Genomic DNA, 15860 nt, shown 5'->3' with positions numbered 1-15860 from the left:
TGTTCTAGATGTGTTTAGTTCAACTTCATATATACAGATGCTCTTTACCTTCTCTCTATCCAAACGCATGACTTGTTTTATCTCTACTATATTAGTCATACTTTATCTAGTATTTCTGTTAATAAAATCATTCGGTAAATTGCTCATATTTCCAACAAGATCAAATGTATGCATCAACTTCAACCGTGAGATCACTCGGTCGGACTGAATTGTACACTTAAGATCGTACGCAGAGCAATTCCGATCCATGAGAGGCCTAAAGCTAGTGCGCAATCCGATGCTCTGTCTCGTTTACTTTTACGAGTCGCAGGTTCTTGCCCTCTCTGTTTTGTTACTTTATCCAAGAATCCGATGAGGAGTATTTTTCTACTACTAAGCAAGACGCATAGGATCCTCGTGAGAACTAGTAAAGCTGCTGCAGTAAACAATGTTATCGCGTGACAAGATAGTAGAAGAACCTTGGATTAGAGCCGCACTTGATTGTGTTCTTATTTTAGCTGGAACAACACGGGGACATGACCCGTCGTGTCGGGCCGGAGAGGATAGAGAACAACCCGTTGGTTGAACTAAAAGAATATGATGAACCCCGTTAACAAACATGATGTCGTGTCAATATATTGTTGGCTATCGATGCAACTTGTCTTTTTTGCTTTATTTGACAAAATGAGTTCCCAATCTATGCATAGCAAAGATGTATATAATCACGGTTTTGCTAAACATCATGTGCTTGAAAATTGGCGTCAGACACATTTTTGCAAAGCGTTGCACGATGCTGAAGACGGGGACAGCATGAGGAGCGCCGGCCACGGCGAGCCCGAGCTATCTACGAGCGGGATCGCCGGCGGGAGCAAGTTAGAAACTTAACTTTGAGGGGGGGGGGGAGTCGCATGAATTGTTCGTCGGGGCAGGATTTAAAGGGATGGCCGGGGCGGCCGCCAGCACGACGGTGGGGGGAGGGGGGGAGATAGAGGGGAGGGCGGGGTGGCGAGGCGGCGCTAGCCGCCGGCCGGGAGGGGGGGGGGGGGGGGGGGGGGGGAGGAGGCCGGCGGTTAGGCCTGGGTTGGCCGGCGGCTGTGCGGAGATTGAAGAAGGGAGAGGCAGAAGACGAACAATGCTCAATCCGTTTCCAACAGTTGGATGGAGATCTAACGCCTCTGGATGGAAGTGACTGATGCAAGTTCTATTTCCAGGCACCTGAAGAATTGACAGTCCCATATAATCTATACCCCTATATAGTGTGTGAATAACTTTCAAAGTTGGTCGTTGGATAAAGCCAATCCGACGGTACAGAGATGGCAAATCCGAGCACTACTGGCCGTTGGATATCATCTACATGCCACCAGATTCTGTCACATGTACAATCTAGAAGACTCCATGGTTGAACTTAAGCATAATGCACAAACCTCAAAACACAAACACTTCTCCTTTGTTTTAGAATCTTTCATATCTTAATTGCCCAAACTTTTTTTCTAAATGAATTGCCACTATTTATTTTTACTTTATGCTTTACAATGCACAATTCCATGAATCTTAGAATAGTTTTTTTATAAAACTAATTAATTTTGAATGAGATGAACTATAAGAATTAAATGAACATCTACATCATACGTATATGACTCAAAGCTTACATGATATAATGTGATATCTATTCATAATTTGGTTACCAAATCTCATGCGTGCAATGCACGTGTACCTTACTAGTCAAACAAAAAAGGGAGTAGTAGATGTAAGGTGGAACCGGAAAGGAATTTAAGTAGCCAAGGTGATAGAGGGCCGATCCAAAGACTAAACTGTCATCCATGATGCATAAATTCCTTTTGGTCACCTGCTCCATATGCATACATGGTGCCATAAGCAAGTCATGCAGCTATAGTTGTCGGAGAATTTACAAGACGGAACCACATAAGAGGGGGAGTTTCTTTTTGTTAAAGACTACACCATTTATCTACATCCAAAGTGACAACGAAGTGCCATCGCCCTACGAGGATTTATAAGTTTTGCATTGATGTTATGTAGCCGGTTACCAAACATATTTGAGACCCTACAACATAGACACAAATTAGAAGACACATGAATGGTAGGCCAAGTAGCATGAGCGAACTTGCATTTAAATTTAATTGTTTCATCTTTGTGACATTAACAATATTGCCTACTTCCATCTTTTTTGAACATTGGGGTTCCTGAAGGACCCATAACTTCTACTCTTCCGTCCGGAATTACTTGTTGTAGAAATGGATGCATCTAGACGTATTTTTAGTTCTAGATACATCCATTTGTATGACAAGTAATTCGAGACCGGGAGAGTATTAGATATATATCAGGAATAGTACAAAGAGAGGCAGAGAGATTGGGACGGTGGCGCTGTGTGTAGGACTCAAGGGGATAGAGAGGCGGCACCAGGCACAAACAACAAACAAAGAAAACTAACTCAGTGAGTGTCGCCTTACTTCCATGCCAAGTACGCTTTGCGAAAGTGTCTTTTGTAAAAAAAAAATGCCACTTGCAAAGATACCGAAGAAATATCTTCACTTTTAATGGGGTTTTGAGCTTCCATATCCCCTAATTATTGACAAGAGCGTTGTAGGGGACAACTAGCTGATCTATAGAGTTTGTCGAGAACTACCCCTATTTTGATGGATGTCTTCGTGGAACTTTCAATTTTATCTCTTGGAAATTTTTTTGGTGGTATTTTCTTTTTACGAGCCTATAGATTCGAGGTAGCTAGCAGTTTGGAAATGGGAAGAACGAGCAGAGACATGACTCCACAAGCCAGCATGAAAGGTATAATATACAAATACTTACTTTTCTCGCAAGTTTAATTAAGTTAATACTTTTATTTGGCTGGTTGCACTTAAACTTCATTCCCCGCATTAGCTTATTATCATGTAGTTCCAGTTCCCATTCCAAGTCTTGCTAGTGAAACTTTGATATTAAGCATTGTTTTAATTGGAAAATCCAGTGAGACAGAAAGAAAAGGTTTTAAAAGAAAACTTGGGGGCTTGTATTTTGAAGAGAATTAGCACATATGACAGCCAACTCCATAGTACTTAATTTGATTGGCTTGATGGTACCGAATGATAGATTTTTCTAGAGGAATGAAAATTTGAGGTGATCGAGGTTATGCCCAAACCTGTTTTGCAATACATGCTTGATAGCTTTTTGCATGTTCCATGACCCGTCACGATTTTTTGCTTTACGCGCATAATTGTGACTTCATCTCCTCTCTTGAGTTTATGCCGAGGACACTCCGCTGGCCAACAAGCGGTTCAACAGAGCTTCAGCTCAGATTTTGGCTATGAGTCTGTTAACGTTGCAGTGGCAACACTGTAGCGAATATAATACGACTTTCTTTGAGAGTGTGTGTATGTGCAAAAACCGAATACAGATCGTACACTCGAAAGAGACAACTTTTGGTCCATATATTCAACTCGAAGCCACAACAAAATAACGGCATAATACCGTCACGAATGATAGAAGTTTCAACGGACAATGATTGACTGCTTAGGCGGTGTGAGTGGGTGTTAATTAGATACTTGAGTACTATGTTTTCTTCTACCCAAAACCCCTTGGTTATGTCCATGTTTTGGAAAGATCTAAAATGCAAAATCTATTCATGAGAGAATACGTATTTGCTTGCCCTGCACCTAGTTAACTATCAAGCTTTACTTGTGAAGTGCAATCATTCAAATGCAACTATTCTCTTAATTAAGATTGCAGGATTTGTGAGAATGGATATGTTACATCTTCACGAGCTAGTAAAACGCTTTACTCATTTGTCAATCTCCCTTTCATTCTTATTATGAGAGACGTGATTCAGGACCATGATTCAGCCGAACCTATGGTCTATGCCGTACGATTTAACATCCTACTACATGTGGATCTATGACATGCATGTCAATTGCATTTTTTTAATAAACTATGCATGGATCCTCATGATAGACATGCATGACAACTGCATTTTTTAGTCAACCATGCATGGATCCTTATGAATATTGTCTAGAAATGAATGGTGCCGAGCGTAGGTTTGGCTGAACCATGATTCCGTAAAACATTTTCGTTCTTCTTATTTCTTAATTGCTTGAGGACGAGCAAGACTTGGCTTGGGGACTCGATGGCTTGATATTTTGTCACTTTTATAAGAGGGTTTTGATGTGGTTTCAAAAGGTTTTCGATAATTCTTATATCTTTCTAACACTAATCCTTCAAAAGAGAAGAAAACTTTTTTTCCCTATTAATGTGCAAGAATATACATATTCTGCTGGAAATCAACCAATATCCGAGCAAAGGAAGCCATTTGGAGCAACTCCTTTTGGGCGAACGTGTATCACGGGCACCAGAGAATAAGACGGTGCATGGTACAAGGCAGACTACGTGTAACGCAGGGCACATGGCCCACCATGTGCGTCGCTAGCGAGTAAGCGGTATAACCCGCACTATCGTTTGCCGGTCGGCCAGGAGCAATGCTACACCTACAAAAAGGTTTTTACGTACCTTACGTATGGGGTGATTTGGCTGTCTTTGATTGGACATTAGTGGAGGCTGAGGCCCATCCTAAGAATCAGGGGGAGAGTGTTTAGTTAGATGGAATAGAAGTTTACGTAAATCACGTAACAGCCGTACGTAGGTCTAGCATTTTCGGTCGGCCAGAATGAATAGTTTGCCAACATCGGGAATGAATAGCCGAGCCGAAGCATGGATTTTCCTCGTCGTCAAGGGCAAAAGGGAGACGAATTTATGGGCTCGCGGGTGATGCTTACAGAGAGGGGTACGCCCTAGCCGCCACTCCGGAAAAACGCTTGGCCCTGACCAAAAAAACAAAACTCAAATGCCAAGTTTATACCATCTGTAGTTGCAGCTCTTGAGCAAAGTCAATAAAAGCAGACAGAAGATCATCAGTATATAAACGCCAAAGAGTTGCACGAACTGAGTTCAGTTAATTTTCCATTTGAAAATTGGCACGTACCACGCGATTATAAAGGCGCGCACGTAGCGAAGCTAGTTCGCCTGTCCTCCTCCATACTCTCTCCTCCTGCCTTCTCGCGAGCGCATTTACTCGTCAGCCCGGCCGGCCGGCACCCGCGCGCGAGACCGATCGATGGCCGGCGGCGACGGCGGCGGGGGCGGCGGTGCGCAGGACGACTTCTTCGACCAGATGCTGTCCACGCTGCCCTCCGCGTGGGGCGACCTGGGCGCCGGCGGGAAGTCGCCCTGGGAGATCGCGGCGGGCGCCGAGGACCTCGGCGCCTTCGACGAGTCGACGCTGCTCGCGTCCAGGCTCCGGCAGCACCAGATCGGGGGAGAGAAGCCGGTCATGCTGCAGCTCACCGACCTCCAGCGGCAGGGCCTCGGCGGCGAGGAGAGCGGCGGCACGGGGTTCTCGCCGCTGCCGCTGTTCGCGGACCGGTCACCCCCGCAGTCTCGAGAGGAGATGGACGGCGGCTTCAAGTCGCCCAATGGCACGGTAGGATCCTTCTTCATCGCTGCTCTCTCTCTGTCGTTCTTGATTTCTCTAGTCAAATTTTCCGTTGACATGGATTCGTCTTGTGCGCTCGCGTGCGTGCGTGCATGCAGGGAGGCGACCACGCGCTGTTCAACGGATTTGGGGTGCATGGCGGCGGCACCGCCGTGCAGCCGCCGTTTGGCCAGGTAAGAACGTGCGCCTGTGCAAACTACGATCCACACACAGCCGTACGTGTGATGCAGCATCCACTAATGCAATCATCTGTTCTCTGATCGGTCGCGCAGGGAGGTTCAATGTCGGGGCAGAGCTTCGGAGGAGGGCCGGCAGCGAGCGGAGGCACGACGGCGCCCGCTTCCTCTGGCGGCGGCGCGGCCCCGCCGCGGCAGACGCGCGTGCGGGCGAGGCGAGGGCAGGCCACCGACCCGCACAGCATCGCCGAACGTGTATGCATGCCACTCCCACTCCCGCCCTCCCCCCATTCCCTCTGAAATTTTAAAAAACCCGACATGCCGGTGCACACCAACAGCAACCCCGAAGTCTTCCCATCCTCCAACGTATATATTCTCTGCAAATTTCATCTCTCTTTTTGGATCTGCTGCGTGACTGATGCTAGTATTTTACAGTAGATGGCAGCAGGAACTGTTCTGTTCCTATGCTATGCCTGTGCTTGTGCTTGTAATCAAATCGAAATTCATACGACTTTTTTGCCCTGAACTTTGCTGTGCCTGGCATACGCATCCATGCAGCTCCGGCGGGAGAGGATCGCGGAGCGGATGAAGTCGCTGCAGGAGCTGGTCCCCAACGCCAACAAGGTAAAACAATCACATCCCCGACGAGAATCTGTCATCGATCGAACTGTATCACGTAGAAAATTCCTGCGTTTCCCATCAGCCAGAAAGCCAGGAATCTCTCCCGGCGAGTGGGGGGTGGACGCCTGGACGGGATGCTGGCCCGTTTATGCTTGTAGTGGGTCTGTATGGTAGCAGTGCGGAAGAGGGCACGCCGGCCGGCCGGTTGGTGAGCGAGGGTGCGGCGTCGCTCCTGTCTAGCTCACGGGTCACGCCATGATGTGATGTGATGTGTGCGCCGTCGAAGCGTGCGCAGCACAGGGGATGCGACGCCGCACGTGTCGAGTCCCGGGGACTTGCTCGTGCTGGAGAAACTTTGGACCAAAGAACTTCTTTTTTTGAGATAGACGAACGCAGCCTTGGCTCTTCGACTAGCTGAAGAACTGAGGCAGCTGACGGCCAGGATGAGAGACAAATGCGGCGCGCACTGAATGGGCACATGGGCGCATTGGATGCCCTGTCTTGCTCGATCTGCCATGCCCTTCTAGTCCGGTAGTCATAATTACTCCGGTCAATGCCCGGATATGATCGTGCTGAAATCGAGCCGCTTCGCGTAGAAAATCTCTGCGCCGTGGTAGAATAGTTAGAAGAGGTGTCTGGTTACTGATGAGATGGCCGTGTGCAGACTGACAAGGCGTCGATGCTGGACGAGATCATCGACTACGTCAAGTTCCTGCAGCTCCAAGTCAAGGTTCTGAGCATGAGCCGGCTGGGCGGGGCGGCCGGCATGGCGCCACTGGTGGCCAGCATGTCCTCCGAGGTAAGTCCAATCCTGATCGATAAGTCTGTTACGTACGAGTACGTAGTAGTAAATTGCATGCGGGTCGCTCGATGGATTCTGAGACGCGTCCACGTCGAACGTAATGCAGGCGAACAGCAGCGCGAAGAGCAGCAACGGCGGCGGGAACAGCGCGGCGGCCGCGGCCGCCAAGGCGAACGGCGGAGGCGAGAACGGGGGCGGTGGAGGAGGGGGCGGCGGGCTGCGGGTGACGGAGCATCAGGTGGCCAAGATGATGGAGGAGGACATGGGCACGGCCATGCAGTACCTGCAGGGGAAGGGCCTCTGCCTCATGCCCATCTCCCTCGCCTCCGCCATCTCCTCCGCCACCACCACCACCACCTCCCCGGCCTCGCTCCTCGCCAGGCAGGCCGTCCGCCCCGCCGCCGCCGCCGCCGCGCTGGCCTCCGCGAACGGCGGCGGCGACGACGCCGCCGTCCGGCCCGTCAAGGTCGACGCCGGCGCCGCGTCCGGCGGGAAGCCGTGAAGCTGAACAGCCGGAACAAGCGTGCACCCGTGCATGCATTATCTAATCCATGTTATTAGGATATATAATCATATGTATCGCTCCTGTATACTCCTTCCCTTCCAATTTTCTTCCCCCGAAAATCAGACTCTCCATGCATGCACACGTACGTGCATGTGCATGGTCGAGCGAGCTCCCATGAGAAGACTCATCTCGCTTCCGTTCCTCCATGAATTTGCACGAAGGTCGTCTTCCCTTAGTGGCTTCTCGTGTTCATGCGCTGCCACCTTTCGTGCACTTCAACGTTGACAAAAACACGGCAGTATTAATCCCACAAGGTCAGCCGTTGACTCTGTTGCCTCGGCATATATATGCCTAAAAACGATGGACGCATCGTGCTGCGATCATGAAAGAGATCGCGGTCGGTGATATACATTCCTCCTGTGATGCGGGCATTAATGGTCCTGATGCTGCTGGTGATTAGAGTAGTTGCGAGTAAAAATGGCGGCGAGATGTGCAGGCTACTAACGCCGCACGACGTCCGTCGATGGGCTGGCCGGCTGGCCGGCTGAGGTAAACAAATGCGGCGGAATAATTAGGGCGTGCCTTGCTCGCACGACACCGAGCGAGACGAGGATTAAGGGGGTGGATTGAGAATCAGTCCGGCGCGAGGTGCCCACGTTGGTGGTGAGGGCGTGAGGCCAACGAGTTCCTGCCAGCTGAGGTGGAGGAATTTAGGATCCAGCAGACAAAAAAAAGTTTAGCTAAAGCACATCTACACGTGTTATAAGTATTACACATCTAAGTTCTATGTCATTGACCTTATATGAAGATTCGTGTGGGATTTTCTTTTTGCCTTTTCTTTTTCTTTCCATACTTGATTGTGTCATTTAGATGTGCAATAACTATGACACATCTAGATGTGCCGTAGACAACCCTCCCCCCCCCCCCAGAAAAAAAAGAAAGCCCCTCCCGTGCCGCCCTGCGAGGTGAGGGGGAGGGCGACCTAGGTCCCCGCTGCCAGCCTCTCACGTTCCCGCTTCGCCGAGCCAGAGGGCGTGGTCGGGCGAAGCTCAACCGGTGCCGACAGCGACGAGGCCATGGCGTTCTCTCGTGCAGCAGGGGCATCACGGGCTTGCTCCCCTGGGCCGGAGCGTGGCGCGGGCGTTGGGTGTGACGGTGTGGCGTCGTGTGGTTGCGGCGACGGCACGTAGGTGCGGCAGCGGCGTGACGGACAATGTGGATGGTGGAGTATGCCTAAGCTGCGGGCGCAGATCTGGCTGGCAGGCGACGCAGGTCGGAGGCTGTTGTCCTACCTCTTGACAACGGCGGTGGTGCCTGGCCTGCATTCGGTCAGCTTTTGGGGCCTATGAGTGTTGGGGCGATGGGACAGTCGTGGTCCAGCTGGCGCCGTGATAATCCCCAAAAGCAGGAAGTTATTGTAGCACTCTCCAAGATGAATGTGGAAGTATATAAAGTGTCGAACTAAAGGGAGCTAAAGATAGTTTTCTTAATCTCTCAAGTTTCGTATGCCAGTTACGCAACTCTATACGCACCTAACATCTACTATGCTTAGACTCTTTACAACTAGAGTAGGATTGGGGAGTAGAAACTAAGGAACTTGGTAAAATAAAGGTTTTCAAGAAGGTGATTACAAAACTTTATAGAATAAAAATAAAAATGTTAGTGGTTGTATCCAAAAGATTTGCAGGAGCAAAAAGAAAGCCTTGAGTGTGTGGTGATTGCGATGAATATAGCGGTTTCCATTCATGGTTGCTTTTCTTATCTTACAAACAAGTCCCCCCCCCCCCCCCCCCGAAAAAAGGAACAAGTCTAAGATCAACGTGAAGATAGCGTCTCAATGTCTTTTTCGATAAAGGGCGGATTTTATTGGCTCAAAACGAAATATCAAAAGAATACGAACATGATGAGCACACAGCCGGCCTCTGCATAGTTAGGATACACACAGCCAACACTAACACACACAAAAGCACACGCGGACAAATAACAAAGTCATATAAGACCAAAGCTATGAATAGGCGAGGTAAAAAAAAGAAAACTAAGTGATCAGATCCTTGATTGGCAAAGTATAGGAAAGACCATATCCGCACCAACCATCTCATGACAACACGTGAATGACGAGATTCTTCAACAGCTAGCAACGCCTTCACAAAGGGAGCGACGCTAGGCGCCTGCGTCACCGGATCCAACCACCGAAGGATAGAATCTAGTTTTACACCCTGAAGAAACGATACGTGCATATCCGAGCAATGCTTTCAACAAGGTAACAACGTATGAATGTCGCCATTGCCAGGTATAATTAACTCGGGTCAGACCTGGGCTTTCACCTCGGAGCTCGATACTAGGTGCTCGAGAAGCACCACCATTGTAGGCATTCATGTGACATCGCCACCACTTTTTCGCAATCCGAGCAGCTACACGCAATACAAATGCTGCCGCTGCACAATCATTCCTCTGCATCAAGCTACCATCGCCGAAGCACCGAATCTGGAGGGATGAATCCTCACGAAGATTTTCAATGGCCACAGCCGCCATGGAGCCGCAGGAGGTCAAAGCTACGTAGTTTGCATCCACCACCAAATAGGCCAATCAAAATCTAGATCACCACCACTGCCTGAGCGCCCGTCCGCCAGCGAGGGGAGGCCAGACCGAAACAAGTGCTTGCTCACCCGTGGGGATGCATGCAGCCATACGCTCTGCAACAATTCCGCACATCGCTGGAACAAATACATGGCCCTGGCCAGCGGCATCACTGTAACGCCCAGATAATTAGGCTACAATAAAATTCTCTTAATGATGCCATGTTATCTTTGATTACTGTTGCTAAATTTTCGTTAGTTCAAACCGATTCAAAAATCAATCCAAAAAAAGAAAGAAAAAATGTCAAACAACAAAAGTTTTTAAAAGTTGAAATAAAATTGTTCGGTGGTTGCCAAATATTACAAAGATAATTATAGTAAAGAAAACATATTATTAGAAAATGCCTAAATAATTTAAAATGAAATAAAACAGAATAGAAAATAAGTAAAAGAAAGAAATTCAAAAAAAGGAAAAACTAAAACTAAAACAAAAAAAGAAGGAGAAAGGCCCCCTGGCCCCTTGGGCTTTGGCCCACCAGGCCGCAGCCGACCGGCCCAGCCGGCCACCCCCCCCCCCACGTGAGCGTCCCCTCTCTTCCTTCCTGCGCACACAGTCGAACCCCCGTGCTGCACGCCGCACGCCTGAAGCCGCATCTGGCCGCGCTCAGCGTGCCCCGGCTTCTTCCCCTGCTGCGCCGCTCCCGCTCCGCGCGCTCACCGCCGTCCCCCTCGCCCGCAACAGCCACGACCGTCCGCCGCTCCTCTCGCCGAGCCGCCGCGCATCTACGCGTTGCTGCCCGCCTCTGCTTGTCGTTGCGACCTCGACACGCCCCGTCCTACGCTGCTTCTGCTGCGCGCGGGCTGTGCCACCCCCGCCCGACTCCGGCCACTGCACTGCGGCGCCGCTCGGAGGCCCCGCGGCCTTCGCCCCGAGCCCTGCACCGTTCCCCCCGCCACCACACGCACCTTCCCTCCCTGCATCTGCCGCGCCTCGAGCATGGCGGCCGCCCCGTGCTCGCCGCTGCTGTCGCTTGCTCGCAGCGCGCCCTACCGAGCGCCTAGGCCGCGCTCGCCCGCGCGCCTCCACCTTACTCGCTCGCGCGCCCGTCGCGGCCCCGCGTGCCTCACCGTTACCCTGCTGCTCCTCGCTGCATCGCCGCCCAGCGCTCCTCCGGCCCCTCCCGCGCCGCGCTGCTCCGTTTCCCTGCGCCGTCCGCCGCCCCCGCCGCGGCGGCGCTTTGTCTCGCCGGCGAGCCGTGCCCGAGGCCAGCGCCCGGGTTTTCCCCCAATTGGGCGCCCTTCGCCCGGTTCCGCCCGAACCCACGCACCCGTTAAGGCCATGGGCCTATGACAAGTAGCCCCCGCGCCCAGAACGTTTGTTAAAAAGAAAATTAAAATTAAAATTAAAAAAGTATAAAATTAATTAAAAAATTAAAATAATAAATAATTAATTAACTTAATTAACACTGTTTAATTAATTTAATTAACTGGATTAATCTAGGATAATTAAACTTAATTAACCTGCTAATCAACGGTTAGGCGGTTAATTAAATGTCCGCCTATGACATGTGGGACCCACTTGTCAGGTTGAACAGGTCAACGGTCAACGCTGACTGGGCGGTTGACTTTGATTGGCCCACCAGTCAGCCTCTGCTGACTGGGCAGTTGACCCAGTCAACTGGTCCCGCTGTCAGCCACATATGCACCTCTCTGGGTACACTCTCTGTGTACCCATAGCATTTTATTCTTTTATTTCGAATTAATATTAAAACCAGAAAATCATTTAAACTTTGGAAATTCATATAAAATTAACCGTAACTCGGATAAAAAACTTTGTACATGAAAGTTGGTCAGAACGACGAGACGAATCCGAACACGCGGCCAGTTCGTCCGCCACGCATCCCTAGCATAGCAAACACGCGACTTTTCCCCTCCGGTCCATCTGTCCGAAAACGCGAAACACCGGGAATACTTTTCCGGATGTTTTCCCCCTTCACCAGTACCACCTCGTACCGTGTTAGGGCACCCCTAGCGCCGATACTTGTCATGTCATGCATCGCTATGCATCTGTTTGCTTAATATTTATTGTTTCTTCCCCCTCTTCTCTCGCTAGACACCGAGACCGACGCCGCTGTTATCCAGTACGACTACGGTGTTGACGACCCCCCTCTCTTGCCAAAGCAACCAGGCAACACTACTAGGGAAAAGCCTATACACAGAATCTTACCAGCAGCGCGCTATAAAATCAGGCGCTGCTGCTAAGTAGCAGTAGCGCGGTCTGTGGAAACTCGCTGCTGAAACAAGTTTATCAGTAGCGCGCGCACTCCAAGCGGCGCTACTGCTAAAATTCCCATGACGCCGCCGCGAGGCCAGTTATAGCAGCAGCGCATTAAAATAGACAGCGCTACTGCTACGTAACGTAGTAGCAACGCATTCAGGCAATAATCGCTACTGCTAAATTAACTACAGATCTCACTATAGCCTCATCCACAGATCACACTCACACACACTCACGGTCTCCTCCTCACCCCCCGCGCCGCCGGTCCTCCCCCGTCGCCCCTCCCCCGTCGCCCCTCCCCCGATCTGCACCGCTGTCGTCTCATCCTCCTCGCTGGACTCGGTACCGGCCTCCTCCTCCGTCCTCCCTCCACTCGCTGCTGGCCGCCCCCTCCTCGCTTCGCCTTCCTCCTCGATCCGTCCTCCCTCCACTCGCCGCCGGCCGGCCCCTCCTCGCTCTGCCTTCCTCCTCCGTCCTACTATCTTCTCCCTCCTCGAGTCGCCCCTCCTTGTCCCTCCTCCCTGATACATTTTGATTTAGTAGGCTTTCATATGTAACATTTTGATTTAGTTGATTTAGTATGCTAGTGGATTTAGTATGCTAGTTGATTTAGTCGATTTAGTTGATATGATTCAGTTGATTTAGTAGGCTAGTTGATTTAGAACATTTTGATTTAGTTTATTTAGTAGGCTAGTTGATTTATTTGATTTAGTAGGCTAGTTGATTTAGAACATTTTGATTTAGTTGATTTAATAAAATGGCGCCACCACTAGCACCACTATGTCGACTGAGCAAGTCAAGGTGCGCCAGCAGCCTTGCAACTGGCAAGCTGTTCGGCATCTACTTCCATCCGAGTTTTCGTCATGCGGCGGTAAGAAATTAGATGAAATGTAACAACTATTTTATTTTTAGTGTTGGCATTACTGCGTTGTGTCATTTTGCTTTTCTTACACAGATCGTCCCATGCAATGTGAGGTTGAAATTCAACAAGCTGACAGGAGACACTGTGACATTTGAGGCTCCTGGGGGGCGTACACTATGGAGGTCGAGAAAGGACGCAATATGTCGCAAATTGGAGGAGATGGATGGGCCCGTTTCCTCGCTCGCATGCGTCTTACTGGTGGTGAGTTGATCAGATTCTCCTTCAGAGCAGAAAGACCCAAGCTGGTTGTCATTTATATCAACCTGGTGGAAGATGATGAAGATGATGAAGATGATGAAGATAATGAGGACCCACTCAATGAAGATGATGAGAACCCACTTCATGAAGCCATCATAGCTCAAAGAATGAGTCTGAGCGAGGAGGGGGTGTGCAACCTATGGGACATAATTCCGCCACGTGATGACTTTGTCGGGGTGCCATTCGTGACCCGCCTGACAAGTACCATGGTCGATCGGCATGAAATGGTATGTTATATATATATATGATTTATTGTTATACTTACAAATGCAAATTATTCGATTATATGCTTAGTGAATCCGATGATATGCTTAGTGTAGAGTCCAATGGTATGCTTTGTGGAATCAAGTCGATGATATACTTTAGTGTAGAGTCTGATCACATGCTTAGGCTATTTATTAATTGATATGTTTTTCTTATTCAGAGATTACCAAAGAACCTATCTGTGAGTTGTGGTATCGAGCCTGATGAAGAAGGCTCAGTTGGACTACGCCTTACCGCAAGGGGCTCCGTCACCACATGTACTTACCGCATGGGCACAGATGGTCGCACACACTTGAACTCGGTTGGGTGGAAGAGATTCCTCGTTGGCAAGAATCTTCGTGCTGGACAGGCCATCCTAATTACTATCAGGAACACCCACCGCCCAGGCTTGAGGATGATGATTGTCGTCGTTATCATCTAGAACTACATATGTGTATGTGGCTATATCATCTAGAACTACATATGATGATCGTCGTCGATATCATGTAGAACTACATATGATGATCGTCGTCGATATCATCTAGAACTAAATATGATGATTGTCGTCGATGTCACCTTGTACTGCTTGAGGATGCATGTTGAGTATATATGAAATTGTTATCTAGTACTCCCTCGGTTCCAAATTACTCATCGTGGTTTGAGTTCAAATTTGAACTAAAACCACGACGAGTAATTTTGAACCGAGGGAGTACTACCTAGTACCTATAATGCTTTATGAAATTGATATCTGGTAGTACCTAGTATCTGGAAATTGCAGTTTATCGAAGCCGGAATGGGGAAATGGTGAAAGATATAACAGTAGCGCTGGACCGGGAAATCGCTACAGCTAAGTAATAGCAGCGCGTTCCTGAAAAGCGCTGCTGCTATAGTCAATAGTGGTAGCGCGGGTACAGGCAGCGCTACTACTAAGGGTTAGCTGTAGCGCCTTATTGGTAGCGCGGGTACCCGCGCTGCTGATAAGCCTAAAACCCACGCTGCTGCTAGCCTTTTCCCTAGTAGTGCAACCCCCCCCCCCGGTTGATCACCAGATATCGCCTACTCTTCTCTATACTGCTTGCATTAGAGTAGTGTAGCATGTTACTGCTTTTCGTTAATCCTATCCTGATGCATAGCATGTCCTTGCTACTACTGTTGTTACATTTACCTGCAATCCTAATGCTTAGTATAGGATGCTAGTTTATCATCGGGCCGTGGTCACTCGAGAGGTGATCACGGGTATATATTATATACTTTATACATGATACATGTGATGACTAAAGTCGGGTTGGCTCGAGGAGTACACGCGAGTGATTCACGGATTGGGGGCTGAAAGGACCTTTGTCCCGACGGCTCTCTGTGTGGATCTGTGTGGCGAAGCGACGGGGCAGGTAGAGACCACCTAGGAGAAAGGTGGGCCTGGCCCGGGTCGGCGTTCGCGGTTATTTCAAGATAAACACATTTAACGAGATCTTGGTATTTGATCTGAGTCTGACCACTGACCTATACGCACTAACCATCTACGCGGGGACAATTATGGGCACTCGACGTCGTGGTATCAGCCGAAGCCTTCGTGACGTCAGCGACTGAGTGGCGCGCGCTGGGTTGGACCGCGTAACGCAACTTCCTTTGTAATGGAGGTTGCTAGGTCTGCTCTCCGGCCGCCCACGCAACGTGCAGGTGTGCAATGGGTGATGGGCCCAGACCCCTGCGCCATAGGATTTAGACCGGCGTGCTGACCTCTCTGTTGTGCCTAGGTAGGGCTACGACGTGTTGATCTTCCGAGGCCGGGCATGACCTAGGAAAGTGTGTCCGGCCAAATGGGATCGAGCGTGTTGGGAAATGTGGTGCACCCCTGCAGGGAAGTTGATCTATTCGAATAGCCGTGTCCCTCGGTAAAAGGACGACCCGGAATTGTACCTTGACCTTATGACAACTAGAACCGGATAATTAATAAAACACACCCTTCCAAGTGCCAGATACAACCGGTGATCGCTCTCTCACAGGGC

General features: G+C 49.6%; 1 protein-coding gene across 1 annotated transcript; it reads left to right on the top strand.

Annotated features, from left to right (window-relative positions):
• Window positions 1-4973: 4973 nt before the first annotated feature.
• Window positions 4974-8279, top strand: LOC125521808 (transcription factor LRL3-like). The gene is made up of 6 exons (XM_048686873.1): window positions 4974-5461; window positions 5572-5646; window positions 5746-5904; window positions 6208-6273; window positions 6935-7069; window positions 7179-8279. Exons 1-6 carry the CDS (start codon window positions 5096-5098, stop codon window positions 7572-7574), a joined length of 1197 nt encoding a protein of 398 aa, XP_048542830.1. The 5' UTR covers window positions 4974-5095; the 3' UTR covers window positions 7575-8279.
• Window positions 8280-15860: the final 7581 nt, after the last annotated feature.

Source organism: Triticum urartu, chromosome 7, assembly GCF_003073215.2.
Source record: "Triticum urartu cultivar G1812 chromosome 7, Tu2.1, whole genome shotgun sequence".
Taxonomy (NCBI): Eukaryota; Viridiplantae; Streptophyta; class Magnoliopsida; order Poales; family Poaceae; genus Triticum; species Triticum urartu.
This window is presented reverse-complemented; position numbering and strand designations above follow the sequence as displayed.

What these genes read in the sequence shown, in the direction of transcription:
- LOC125521808 (XM_048686873.1), top strand. Translation starts at nt 5,096, where the DNA reads ATGGCCGGCGGCGACGGCGGCGGGGGCGGCGGTGCGCAGGACGACTTC. An exon ending in CGCACAGCATCGCCGAACGT is followed by an intron (nt 5,905 to 6,207) that starts GTATGCATGCCA and finishes GCATCCATGCAG; the next exon opens with CTCCGGCGGGAGAGGATCGC. An exon ending in TGGCCAGCATGTCCTCCGAG is followed by an intron (nt 7,070 to 7,178) that starts GTAAGTCCAATC and finishes AACGTAATGCAG; the next exon opens with GCGAACAGCAGCGCGAAGAG.